The sequence below is a fragment of the Puntigrus tetrazona genome, chromosome 8 (genome assembly GCF_018831695.1).
Source record: "Puntigrus tetrazona isolate hp1 chromosome 8, ASM1883169v1, whole genome shotgun sequence".
Taxonomy (NCBI): Eukaryota; Metazoa; Chordata; class Actinopteri; order Cypriniformes; family Cyprinidae; genus Puntigrus; species Puntigrus tetrazona.
This window is the reverse complement of record NC_056706.1, coordinates 13,261,243-13,276,167: the sequence shown is the minus strand read 5'-3', so window position 1 is coordinate 13,276,167 and position 14,925 is coordinate 13,261,243. Positions and strand designations below refer to the sequence as shown.

Here is a 14,925-nt window from a genome sequence, read left to right as displayed (position 1 = left end):
ACTTCGTGTGAAATAAATATGGTGTCTATCCCGACCACGGTGGACAAAATTAAGCACGTTTGGCGATTCCAAGATCAGCTGTTCAAAAACAAACACACACGGAGTACAGGCTGGCAGGTTAAATGAATGATAAATGTATTTTTTTAGACTTCAATCACTGAGCATCATATACAGAGGCATAGAATAACTGTAAACCAGAACCGAAAAAGACAGAAGATTTATGTACAAATACAAAGTTAATCGGTCAGTCTTTCTCCCAGAGAGGGAAGGAAGGTATGCTGGTGAAAGGAAAAGAAAAAGGAAAGATGGCAGGATGGAGAGGTATTGGGTACCGACACACACTTTGGTTCCCTTATAAATATTTTTCGGTCATTCACACTTGGATCGTGAGAAATGTGGCGAGTGGTGGGTACTGCAGGCTTTTCCTGGGGTCAGTTTGCAATGTGTGTGTGTGTTGCAGTGTGTGGCTCATAACAGCAGGCAGCCGCTCCTCTTCTTGCGCTTCCGCACCTGCAGCGCCGCCCTGGTGGCCATCTCAAACACCTCCCTCACTCCATCTTTAGTTTTAGCCGAACACTCTAAATATCCGAACGCACTGATCCTGTTAGCCATATCACGGCCCTCTTCAGGTTTTACAGGTTCCTGGAACATACACACATATGATGAGAGGCGGCATTCTATCAGAAGAGTTTGTATTTATGCAACAGTGGAAATCTAGGCACAATGTTACAAAAGTTTTCGATTTGAAATTAATTGTTAATTTTGAACTTCCCATTCATTGTATTCACAATATGTTGTATTAGCAGACTACACGCTGAGACTGTGTTTTGTTTTTTTTAAATAGCAGCACATAGTACAGTAAAATACACTACAATAACATTTTTACAGTGTACTACTGCAGTGAGCGGAATGTCACATGACTTACAATCTGCCACATTCCAGGAGAGATAAAATCAAGGCTTGAGCTCAGTGAGCATTCCTAGACACTAACCTAACCTAGTTCTCTTAAATTGAGCTTGAACGTCTATAGACACAACAATGTCTTTCAACACAAAAGTAGATGGGCAGTAAGAGAGAACATAATTGTGCAAGTTGTTTCACATTAGCAAAAATCACATGAACACATATACATTTAAAAATATTATTCTGACTAGTATGGAAGTTTCACTACTGCTTCTGGCTTATTCCTATAACACCCTTCAGCATGAAGCAATCCCCAATGGCAGCTTTTTCCTCCCCACAGGAAACAGCTGCATTTTCATTTTCTTTTGTGGCTGTCAGAGACAGGAAGTGTCCTGTTTGTTAAGGCAAAGGCCAACAAAATGCCTCTGCTTCAGGTTACTATGGCAACACCTGTTTAACACGTGCGCACACACGTACACACACATCTGCCATACCTGTTTCATCTTGATCAGCTCCCTGCGCGTGTGCTCATCATTCCGGAGGTCTTTCTTATTGCCCACAAGGATGATGGGAACGTTGGGGCAGAAATGTTTTACCTCTGGCGTCCATTTCTCAGGAATATTCTCTGGAAGGGACCAGACAAAAAGTGAATGCATTTAAATTATGTATAATAATTCACAGATGAAAATATTTGATAAATTCTCTTACATTTAGCCTTAATTCTGGGTTTAATTGCCTAATAATTTCACATTTTAACCAAAATATTTTAAATAAAACCAAAATATGCTTAAATGCTAGTGCTATTTTTGTTGCCCCAAAAAAAAAAAAAAAAAAAAAAATATATATATATATATATATATATATATATATATATATATATATATATATATATATATATATATATATATATATATATATATATATATATATAACACATCAATATTAGTAACATTAAAATAAATATAATGCGTCCACGTGAAATGGAAATGTTACATTTGTTCTGAAAAAAAAATTAAATAAAAGGAAAAAATGAACTACTGAGTAGTTACCTAAACTATCAGGACTATCTATAGAGAAGCACATCAGAATAACATCTGTGTCTGGGTACGACAATGGCCTCAACCGATCATAGTCTTCCTGACCAGCTGTATCCCACAGAGCCAACTCCACCTGTGATAGAGAGAGAGAGAGAGACTTCAGTACTGTTTGCCAGCTGAAGGTTTGAACTGAACTTTGAGTGGCCTGAATGTCAATGTCAGTGGCCATAAATATAAAAACCATTTAGAAACCTGAGGCTATTTAAAGAAATAACTGCAGACCACACTTGGCTTCTCTCATAATATCTCCAAGCATCTGTTCAAGACGGCCAAATATTTGGTTTTAAATATATTACAAACACATTTTCATCACTTCTGTCCACAAAATGAGGAAGAAGGACTGTGTACAAAACTATTTCAGGATAACGCACCTGTTTGCCATCCACCTCTATGTCAGCGATGTAGTTTTCGAACACTGTGGGAACGTAGACCTCGGGGAACTGATCTTTACTAAACAAAATCAGCAAGCAGGTCTTCCCACAGGCTCCATCTCCCACAATCACCAGCTTCTTACGGATAGCTGCCATCACTACAGAAAGCGAGAGAGGAAGAGATTTTAGCATAGCAGTTAGTTTAAACATTTTTTGCGATATTTTGCATTTGATGACAATGGCGACTGGCTGTATACTACGCCATTTATTATATAGCTATCAGACAAATAAATACAATTCTATGTATTAGTTTACATTAGCTTGAATTGCATGCGTTGCCTTAAATACAAACAGTATTAGCCAAGAAAGGGAGTTCAATGCAAAAACTGTAGCAAAAAAATTGTCTGAAATTGGCGATGAAATATACAGTTTAGTAGCAAATCTATACAAACATTTCACAAATCAAAATAATCATTCGAGAGAGGCACAACATACATCCTGATAAGCGTCATATACGTTAGCTTCACACGAATGAACCCCTGTGGTTTGACAAACACAACACAACAGAGCGTAGCATAAAACGGTTCCAAGATCAGCCCTGCATTTATGCAGAATCAGGAGGCCAAAATGCTGATCAAGGATCTAACCGACCCACAAACTGAACATAGCACTCGCTGAACATAGCGAGCACATTTTGTTTTAGGCCTTCTTTGGGAGCGGTTTTTGCATCCACACAGACAGAAACAAAGCCGGAGCGTGAAAAGTATGGAAAAATACAGTAAGAGAAAGAGGGAGACTTTCCTGCCCCACCCTTTTCCTCCCTTTCCCGCAATTTAGAGGAAAAATAAGGACACGATGGCCCAAAAACGTCACAGCCAAAGAATATACACACACACACACAGCCACACATTTTTCTTTAAATAGTGCCAATCCAGCCAGCTGTCCGCATTTAAGCAGGACATGAACATGTAGAGCAGCAGCGCTGCCATGCATTAACCTCATGAGCGGGACTTCTCTGAGTGGCAGCAGAAATTCAGGGAACATCTCAGAAATAGGTATATAGACATAAGTCGCCATTTATCAATCAATAATTTTTATTTATACAGCGCTTTTAACAACACAGATTGTACTAAACAGCACTAAACAGTATAAAATAGAAGAATTCAATGATAGGGATGTATAATGATGAAGCAAGCCAGAGGCGACAGCGGCAAGGAACCAAAACCCCATCCATAGAGAATGGAGGGGGAAAAAAAAAAAAAAAAAAAAAAACCTTGGGAGAAACCAGGCTCAGTTGGGGCCAGTTCTCCTCTGGCCGGACGCCCAGCACTTAACTTCCAGTTCAATTTTTAAACCACAATAACACACCAGTCTAACGGCCACAAACACTTTTAACATGATTTAATAGTAATGTGGTTAATTAAACATCATTTTGAACATATTCCATGGCAATATGAATTTAGAACATTTAGAACCCTTTATAGGTAGTTAAAGAATACCATATACAATGTAAATTTATACAAAAAGTGCATACCATAGAGTAAATCAAAGTACTAAGGTTTTACCATAAACTACTGTTTAAAACTTTAGGGTCAGTAAAGTTTTGAATTGTAGTAATACTTCACAATATTGTACTATTTGATGAAAAATTCTGCATTGGTGAGCATCTCTTTCAATCCTCCGGAAGTGAAATAAAATGACATCTTCACTGTGTGAAGGGATGCACAAATTAGTAAATGACTCCACATTACATTACTGCGGTTTCAAACTACAGTCGGGACTGTGCAGCTTCATAATGAGATTTCTGGATTGGATGGGCACAGGAAGTTGTCAGTGGAACAGAAAAAACAGGCAGCACACCCACACATTGAACTTCAAAAATCACAGGACATGTTCTGAGAGAGAGAAAAGAACCGAAACAGGTCAGTGCTATTCTTAAACGTACGTCCCTGGAGAAAGAAATGCGTTCTTGGTGACGGCAGCCTGGTTTCTCACATGCACACACATTCATCTCCGCTGCCATTATCTCACATACCCAGTTCAGCCCACGCTAGAACAAGTGGATTTTTTGAAAATGTTAATGCACTAAAAATAAAATAAATCCGTTATTTTTTGGAAGGAGAAAAATGTCAATGCAATGTGTGATATGTCATACTGGGAATTTCCCACCGTGCTTGCTCTGGGAACGCTGTCCCGTCTCTGAGGGCACAATGAGGAAACATTTCCTCAACCTCTGGTGGCAGGATTAGAAGGAGCTGACTTCCCGTTCTGACAACTCCCTTCCTGTTCACACACACAGGCTCCAAAAAACCATTACATCTTTTAAATTAAAAAGATTGCCGCCTTCATAAATCGCACAGCTGTATCTGAGAGTAAAGTGCAGGTAAACCAAAGCCATGTCTTTTTTAAATGGATTTTATACTGTATTTAAAGCTAATATTATTTATTAATAATGTTCAGTTTAATTTTTCTCTTCTGTGCTTTTGTCATTTAAAAAAAAAAAAAAAATATATATATATATATATATATATATATATATATATATATATATATATATATATATATATATATATATATATATATATATATATATATATATAGTACATTTTTTAAAATTTCAGTCAGTTTTAGTATTTCAACTTAAAACGTACTTTTAGTTTAATCGAGGCAACAGTTTTCCTTCAGTTTTCAATTTTAGCTTCATTTCGATGAATGTAAAATATTTTAAGTTTTATATTTAGTTAACAACAAAACTCCCTCTCATGGTCTCACACACTAAGCGGGTGGTATATACCAGCTTTACTCATCCAGGGAGGTGGTATTTAAAAAAATATCAAATCACATCAATCAATACAGATGAGCATGGGTTTAGATTGTTTGTAGAATAGAGAGATGATAGTAATACGGCAACTAGTCTTTCTGATAACATAATGACTAGTCAATTATGAAAATATGACATTACGCACAGAGGATCTAAGAGCTGTCGAGTCAAGTACTCGACTGAATCAGCAGGAGTTCATCAGAAGAAAATGAGAAAAAGTTTTTCATTATGACTGATAAGAACCTATAACAGCTCGATACAACCTGGATATGGAAAGTGAAAGAGATTTAAATTGGATTCAGGAGGGGGCTCGGTCCTGCTTCAAAGATTTCCATAAGGAACATGGGATAATTGAGTCCAGTCCATCACGAGTCACGACGGACTTCTTCCCTCCAAACCCACCATAGTAATGACACGCGCACACTAAACAGGGGCCCAGGAGAGCATTTCAGGGCTGTGCAGACACTTTAAATGCTTTCAATTGACCTTGAGCCACATGAGCCGTGGACTGATGGATCTGTAATACGGCCGGGCGGCATATTGAATATTCATGATAGATTTGCGACAATTTGCCTGGTGATATCAAATTAAGCAACACCATGAACTTCTAATGTGCTTTTAATTTGGCCATTAAGCTTCCTAAAGACCATGTGTCAATAAACTAGTTTCTAGTTCCCTCTTCGTGTCATGGGAATGTGAGTGTTGTTTTAAACAGAGGTGGTAATTGTTTTTTTAAAAGAATTATGATATTGTCAACAAGGCTGCATTTATTTGATCCAAAAAGAGAGAGAGAGAGAGAGAAAATCTACTTTTCTATATATATTCCTGTGATGGCATAGCTGAACTTCAGCAGCAGTTACCTTCTCATCAGTGATGATTTTTAATAGAGTTTTTAATAGAATTTTTAATTATTATTTTTAATAAAATAGTTTTGTGGAACAACGCCTTTTTCCGGGTCTCTTGAATAATCATCAAGTAAATAAATAAATAAAATAAGTAAAAATATATATATTTTTTAAACATACTGTAACAATGAAATATTCTGCAATAGCGCATAACCGTTTCCTGTTACTTTTGATCAATTTAAAGCATTCTTCTGATACAGAGCATAACGAAACCTTCAAATTGTAGTGGAAATGATCTTTTACTTCTTGTTACGCACAATACCAGCTGTTTGTTTTCGAATTAAATAAACATATACGGGTAGAAAAAGATACATTGACGTCAAAAGTCAGGGTGTCCTCCTGCAGTCATCTGTCAGTCTGCCTGTTCACTGAGGAGCCAGTAAAACGTCTGAACCGTGTAACTCACGTCCTGTCTCTCTCTAGCGTGCACAAAGACCTCGGACAGGTTGGGCACATGAGAAAAATGAAATGTTGCTGCTGAGTGACGCCCGCTGGCCTGGTTCCTGTAACGGGTGGCGTGAGCACTGGTGAGAGTGTGTCTGGAGGATGATGTGAATATATGATGCCTGCAGTGGGAGCCGCAGCACTCACGGGCAAGCTGTAAAAATCACTCTGCAGCACTCGGCCTCGGCCTGAAGCGCAATCCAACTACTCGCACAATGATCCTGAGCAAAATGACTTTTTGAAACTGAACGGTTTGGCCTGACCTGGAAGTCCTGTATATAGGGCTGTTATAGGAGATTTTCACTATATGATTGTTGTGGACTGAAGAATTCACAATACTGTGTATTATCCCAGTAATAAAAAATAAATAAATAAAATGCCATAAGCCAAACTACATATTTAACCATTTTTTTAAGCAAGTGAATCACACTTGCATAAGCAGAGAGAGAGAGAGAGAGAGTTTGTAACTGTGACTGTAACAAAAGTGTACAAAAAGAACTTTCTTTTTTTTTTCTCTTCTGTAGAGTGTCTCATCAGTGTGTCATTTCCTCTGAAATTATTTTGCGCGGCACTGGTAGCGACACACCGATTTCCATTTTATAACGGGTGCTTACTAGCAATAACGTGCTAACCAGATACTGGAGCATTAACATTATATCTATATTTAAAAAATAAAATAAAATCTTATCGTTAATACCGGCTTACTGGGACACCTCTTGACCTGTATAATTAAGGCACCTTCAAACAAAAGAAGAATAACTATAATGATAACAATAGTAGTATCCACACCGACAGACAATAATATTCTGCTTATCATGAGCAAAAAAAAAAAAAAAAAAACATGCTAATGAACAAACCTGCATATTTTTAACAAGGTAGAAGTATTGAGCATCTAAAGGAAAAAAAATAAAAAGTTTAATAAAAATGCTCAGAATTGTGTTCTTGTGCAACCTTAATACTAAAACTCTAAATGAACCTTGATGTAGCAACTGACCTGAGCTGAACTGTTATTTTTTGCAGGAATCTCACTGATCTGTATGCACCTGATGAAATTTCACTCGGTATGAACAGGTAAAGAAGATAAATCTCTCTCGCCAGGAAATCTGACTGGAACTTCAATACACTTAAACCACTGGAGCGAATTAGAAATATTTAATGAGCTATAAGTATTTATTTAATAAGGTGAAGCTCTGCCATCAATTCACAGTTAATCTCACAATTAATGGCCTGTAGAGATCATCGGGGGGTCCACTGGCTCTTTAAGACTGAGCCACCTTTAAGGCTACACCCACGGTGGAGCACACACCTCATTTTTCCAATGGATCACAACACAGTTTAATATATAAAAACAGACTAAATAAAAATGCAGGCAAAGCTGAATTTAACCAGGAGGACTTTGGAAAGCATCTGCTGATGTGTGTCCTCAATAATCTTTTGAGGAGGTCAACCTCTACCAAAAACTCATTGACTCCACATTGCTTATCTCGGTCTTACTCCCTTTACTTTTTGATTGAACCACCAAAACACTTTCAGATAAGGAGCATCTCCTTCTGTGTTTTTCTAGTACGTGGTGGTCTGAATCAGCAAACACGGCCACTGTCGATCTGGCAAAGCTGCATAGTAGTTTTGGTTTTAACATTGGCGATTTATATAAATAATAAGTGGCAAAAGTTTGGCAAGTTCCATGGGAGAATATCTTACGACTCACATAATCATAAAGAAGCTTCTAGAATCCTAACTATCTTAACAGTGATAACACCTGCATAAACACACTGTACACCCCCATGTGCCAACACGCTGAACACACAGCAAGAGTAGAGAATATGCCTGGAACTGTTAAAACCTTTTACTCACTTTCACATTGATCCAAACCTGTAGATGGGGTTTTTTTGCGTTTCTTTTTCTGAGCATAAAATGTTATATTTTGAGGAACGTTTTAGTGTTTTGGTCCATAAAATAACAAGTTAGTGCTGTTTTAGAACTCTGCTGAATTCAGTTGTATGGGCAAAAACATCAAATCACTTTAAAATATATTTTTGCGTGTTCTAAAGAAGCCATACAGCTTTGAAACAGCACGAGTTTTTTTTTTTTTTTTTTTGCTTTTTTTGCCTGAACTCTCTCTTTATTAAACAAAAACATCAGTAATAGCTCAGAGTGACTTAGAGAAGGCGTAAACACACACAGCTAGTCAAACACAAATAGGTCATCCCCTGTTGTTTTCACTGCTGGGTCTGATAATTAAAGATGCTTATCTCAGAGCACACATTGAGTTTATTAACACTGATCTAGGATCATTCTCAATTCTTAATTCCAACATGGACTTGATCCTAAAAACAGACGAGAGCCGTCCTCAGGTTAGTGTGCGAAGGCTGCTGGGAGTCTGGATCGTGTGGAATCTGCACTCATGCTGGGCAGGTTAAGAAGGTCTTAACTTGAAAATGCGAGCGAAGGAGGGGACACCGTTGCATTTGATGTCAACATTTAACATATTCTTCTCTATATTAAGTTTTGTTTCGTTCTGATACTTCCTAATATCAAAAGCAAGCCATCCGTGTAATAATATCCCCAATAAGTGTGGTTTTTCAGTGGTGTTTGTCATTGGTTGTGATCTGCCTGGCAAACACCAGTCCTGGAAGCTAAGGGTACGAAGTCTCCGCACAATAAAAAGATAACGGAGATTAAAACCGAGTTTATGATTCGATGTGTGGCATACTTAACATCCACTACACAAAACATTGTGAAGATAACGCTGAACCTTAAAAAGTCTCATACTGTAGGTGTCCATGTCCTTAAGAATATATATTGGTGGTAGAAGTAACAAAAACCATCTGTACTTTTGAGTGAGGCACGGGCAGGCCAATCAAATATGACAATGTCACAATTATGTCACAGCGCTAGCTGGAAGCAAAACAAAGGGAAGACTGAGGCGGCTCATTTAAAACAAAATGCAGATTCAGCTACATAATCAACATAACACAGCCTCAAAATAGAAATATGATCGCATAAACCAAAGCCACTGCCAAAAAAACAAAGCAAAACGATGACAGCTGTGGTTAAACGCAATAAAATGAGCGGACTGGACAGAAACGATCATCAAAAATGCTTAAGTTTGCACACTTCTTATCAGAGAAGCTTCATTAAAGTAAAGTATTCTCTTCTGTTGTTATTGGTGCATCTGAATTTTTATGAAATAATGTGAGCATGCGTGTAAAACAACTGAAGATTTAATCATAATCATGTAACTGTATATGTATTGTTGCGATTAGCTGGAATAATAACGTAGCTGTAAAAATACATGCTGAAACTGAAATGTATACATCTTCATCATGACTAGATCGACACAGTGAGTTTGTCTTTACTATAACTTACACGTTAGATGCGATTCACCTCATAGTAATCCTGTCAGATCCTTCTAGCGAGCTACAGGTCAGCCGATCTGGTTTCTTTTAGTTAACCTTTTCGACATGTTTCTGTGTTGCCGCTCAGAAGTCATGGACGGTGGACGTTGATTGGGTGATGACTGAAGGAGGTGACTGAGTAAAGCTGGCGTCACATTTTTAACGGAAGTCACAAAAAAAACAAAATCACAGCTACTTTATGCAGGCTGTGTGCAGATTCCAGTGGATTAAACATTTTGAAACGTATATGGTAGTTACATAGCACCTAGACCATCTGAAATTTCAGATTTGGCAATATGGGATTTCCAGAAATCGTGCCAAAGAACTCCCATGATGAACTTAGAACGACTTAAATAATGTCCCATAGCTAATAAACTATTAAAACCCATATTGCAATAAATATAAAATATATTATTTCTATACGACATCTTTAAACCGAGTGCATTATATTTTTCGCTTTTGTTTTTCATTGGCTTGCCATTTGCAAACGCTTGTAAGTTTCTAATGTTGTGACACATTGGTTGTTTTAGTTCATGGCTTTAACCTTTTATCGTTGCTAAACATTCTACTTTGCGAAAACTATTATTTTAGTTCGACTAAAATCTTAAAATGCATTAAAGTCATTATTAATCGCTATACACCCACACGCAACAAATCAACAACTCATTTTAGCCTAAACAAATCGATATTTAGTCTACCTTCAGCGGCGACAATCAATAAATACTCCACATCAGCCACAACAATCACTTACTACCCTGCAGCCGTCCCTGTGTGTTTAACACTGTGCTTTTTTTCTTATCACCTGTGTGAAATGTGATGTGACACAATACGTTTGTGTATGTGTGGAAAGCCAGATGAGGTCTTTTACAAACCCCTTGCTGAAGCACAATCCCGATGACACTTGCTGCAGATTGTCCGATTGCTACAGCAACACTTTTATTACGGGATTCATTGACCCTGAGGGTGATAGCCAATCAACAGCAAACACCAGACACGAGCACACAACCGCCTCACGCTTCTGTGGAGCAGCAGCGGATCCTTAGATCAGATTCTCCACACGACAGAACAGAGAAGAGCGCAGAAGATTAAACTCTAATTTAAAGGCCTCCTGAGGGCTCGCTGATGTTTGGCTTCCTTATCACACCGAGAGAGGAAACACTTCCAGTGTATCACACACACATCAAGGTGGGCAATCGGAAACAAACACAGCGCAACTTTAAATAAAGTTCTTCTGCTTAAGTTTAATAGAATAGATTTATATCAGGCAGTTGTAAATAATGACTGCGCATTTCTAAGCGGTGAGTGTGTCTCTGATTTCAGCTTCCAAAGAAAGAAAGAAGAAAAGCCTAGTGCAGCCTAGTAAAACAGAACGGACAGATTTCTCTAAACTGAAAGGACAGAAAAAGCAGAAGGGTCTGACCTACTTGAATGTTTGCTCTTGTTCCTAGAGAGAGGGGGAGTTGGGAGAGGAGAAAAGGAGGGTGTCCTAATTAAAGACCTTCCTCTCTTCCTCCTCTCCTCTGCTTTTTTTCCCCCCTCTTTCTCACACGATCAGGTCGCCATCAGAGAGTAAATGGACTGCAGCCTAGAGGGCCAAGACTGACCTGAAAACAGCTTTCCATGGACAATCACTCAAAATCAGAGACACTGCACACCGAGAAATGATCTTCAAGTGAGTGAAAAGCACCAGCTAATAGTTCGGACATGTTCGCTTGTCTTTGTTTTTACAGCGAGTGGTCACAATTCAAAATACTCCTATTTTACGAGTAAAGAATTAGCTTTCCTTTCCAGAAGAACGACACATGGGAAATCTAACTGTATTAATGCTGACCTTTGCGAGATCAAGGGTTGTTAACCTTAACTGAAGTCAAGGACCACTTGGTGGTTAGAGACAGAGACCATGAGCTGGGATCGGATCTCAGGTCAAAGCGCTGCAACTTTTGCATTATATACCTAGTAAAATGCATTATATATAAGCACACTACCTTTCTAAACTTGAGTTGGCATGTGTTTGATCAAAAAAGGGAAAGTTGAATTTTGAGCAACAATTATTCCAGTTTTCAGTGTCACATGGTCCTTAAAAAAAAAAAAAAAAAAACAAAACAAAAAAAAAACAATTTAGGGCTCAAGCTATATTTCTTATTATCATTATATGACAAAATGGTTTTGATTTTAATAACCATAAAAGATACATATACATGCCCCACCCATTAACAATCTATGTTCGTTCTTCCAAGTGTTCCTTTACTTCACAAACGTCTGATACCACAGGAGCAGAAAAACACACAACAGCATACAGACGCCCCTCCAGGACATCTACTTGATTTTAGCAAGCAGGAAGCCACCCTTAAAAACATTCTGCTTATGTAAGATAAATGTAAACAAACAAGACTCCCCGTCTGTTTAACCCTCGTAAACACATTTAATAATTCATTTTAAGATAAAATGTCAGCTGTGTTTTGATTATTTTTGCAATTATTCAGCGTTTGCATCACAAATGTTATTTGTGGCTCGGTGCCCGCTAAAGCACTGAAGGCCGTTTCCGAATCAAACCGGTGTGCCTCGCTTTGATGCTTGGACAGGGAGCTGAATAATGACCCAGATATCGACCTGCGCCTCTCGCACAAGGAGAGCGTTGTGGCTGCGGGCCCACACCTGTTGGCAATGCTGAGGTGGCACAGCAGACGCAGCCTCCCTAGTACGACCGGCATGCTTAGACATTCTTATCAAGAGAGACTAGCGCTCTTCAGACCCTCCACTCCTTTTCTGCCTCAGTTTATCACAGTAACACTCAGCAGATTAAACAAAATGGTAGATAGATAAGCAGCAAGTCATTCTGTTTTTTTTTGCATTCAGCGAACATTCCAGTCCTCGGTAGGCACAAGATCCTGTCTAGGTAGGCAGCTCAATGCGTTTCGTGACGCAGCCGTTGAGACCTGGACGTGTAAACGCTGTCCTAATGTAGCGGTGGTCTTTTTCAGAGAGGCTAGCTTGGAAATTCCAGCTGAAACGCGGCCTCGTCCTTCCAAAACACAGTGAGGGAGGTTTCCTACACTCGCTGCTTTAAACACAAACACCTGAATCATTCCTGTCTAACAAGTTTTTAAATGAACCATACGATCATTTCGCTTTCAGTAGCCTACAAAACAGACCATGACCAGCTGTTTTGTCCAAAACACATTTGGGTCAATGACAAACAAGGAAATCCTGGATTACAGAAAGTCTTTTATATTTGTGATGCTTTCATACGGTTGTTTTTTTTTTTTTTTTTCTCGAAAACACTGATACTGTTTTCTAATAAACTATTTTAACTTAATAGTACAAGTGGTATAACCATCAATATATATTTTGAAAAAACTCTTGAAAATTACTTATATAAATTAGTAGTAAAAAGTAAAAAAAAAATGTAATAAATATTTATTCAATTACATTTTACTACTTAAAAACAGCATTTTATTTTTTATCATTTTACTACCTATTTATTTTACAACAGAAACAATAATTCTACACTTCCTCGCCTCGTTTTGTTTATCTTTTAAAATTAAATATCATGGCTTACGACCGAATCCTAATCATTGACTTTCGTGTCATGTGACGTCGACATGGCGGCGTTCACGAGGACGCGACCTGCTTCTAAAAATAAATAAATAATATTTTTACTGTAAGTGTACATTCGAAATCATATTACTTAAGTTATCTCTAAAACTTTAGCTATTAATAAAAAACGTGAGTGCCCATTTAACATTTTCTTTTTCAAAAATGAAAGACCATCACGTCACTAACCCAAAATTAACTGAGAATAAATAAAATAATTAACTGAAAAAGTTTTTCATGGACGCGCCTCAGCGCACAAACGTGAAACACGAAACCGCGCTAAAGAGCCGAAAGTTGTTTCATTTCGAGGCGCGGTCTTTCGTCCTCAAGTTTCATTCACGAACGCTCATCCGTGTAGCTTTACGAGCGTGTTTTATCGCAATGTTTGCATTTCTAAACTGAACCGCGACCTCGTGGACTCAAACGCAACGACGAGAGGTGTTGGACAGGGGTGTTGCCTCACACTCCCGTGCCAAATCCATCTGAATCCAGAGCCGTGGTCAAAAACAAACACTGCGCTACCGAGCTGCGCCTGAAAACAGGTGGTGACCGCCGCTAAACATGCCGCAACTTCGGCGACGCAACGGACCACAGTCAGATCCGTAGCTGTGCGGTTTTTCCAGGCTTTCAAAGAAACGCGTCAAGTTGTTGATCTTCATTAAAGACGCTTTTCTGAAGCCAACACCTACTTCTTTTCCGCCCGCCGAAGTGTTAAGCCGCGAAAGGTCTCTTGGTTTACCCACGATCTAATCGGAACAAAATAACAACCCTCGACGCTCTCGAAACGAACTCTTACCTTCTGGTCAAACTGAAGTTTCAGCGCTGAAGGTTTCGTTTTGGCTTGGCGCAGTGTGTGTTCAAGTGTTCGGCTGGCCGTGGAGGAGCGGAGCGCTGCCGTTAAGTCCTCCCACCGACCACGGACACAGGCTGCCGGAGTTCTCTCCGCCCGGTCGCGATTGGCTCGAAGGGAGGAGCTGCCGGTTATAGCCACGCCCCCGGCCGTTGAAACAGAATGACATCATTGGCACGAGCGGCGGCGGGGGGTTGAGGTGTGGGCGCAGCGCGAGAGCTGGACCAGTTGATTCAATTCCAAATGCACCATATGCGGTTCTGTGTGCTGTTCTTTTGAGTCGGATCTTTGTAATGAAGCGATGGAACCGGTTCACAAGACCGCTCTATTTGAATCATTCCAATCGTTTCAGAAAAATCACTCACCGGCTCAGCAGGTCCGATTCGCTTAAGCTGAAAATGTGATGCGGAACTGGTTACACGTAGCATTTTATTCGTTTAGTATTATTTATTGCAAATACAAGTTATTTTAGGCCGACATTACTGGCTGTAAATTGCAAAAACAAACAAACAACGTTTGAATCGAACTGTTTAAAAGAACCG

At 38.9% G+C, this 14,925-nt stretch overlaps 1 protein-coding gene across 1 annotated transcript; it reads right to left on the bottom strand.

Annotated features, from left to right (window-relative positions):
- Positions 1–111: 111 nt before the first annotated feature.
- rhocb (ras homolog family member Cb) lies at positions 112–14,486 on the bottom strand. Its single transcript, XM_043246842.1, has 5 exons — positions 14,330–14,486; positions 2,372–2,529; positions 1,953–2,073; positions 1,398–1,528; positions 112–642 (listed from the first exon to the last, which is right to left on the bottom strand). The coding sequence occupies exons 2-5, from the start codon at positions 2,525–2,527 to the stop codon at positions 469–471; spliced, it is 582 nt and encodes a 193-aa protein (XP_043102777.1). The 5' UTR covers positions 2,528–2,529; positions 14,330–14,486; the 3' UTR covers positions 112–468.
- Positions 14,487–14,925: the final 439 nt, after the last annotated feature.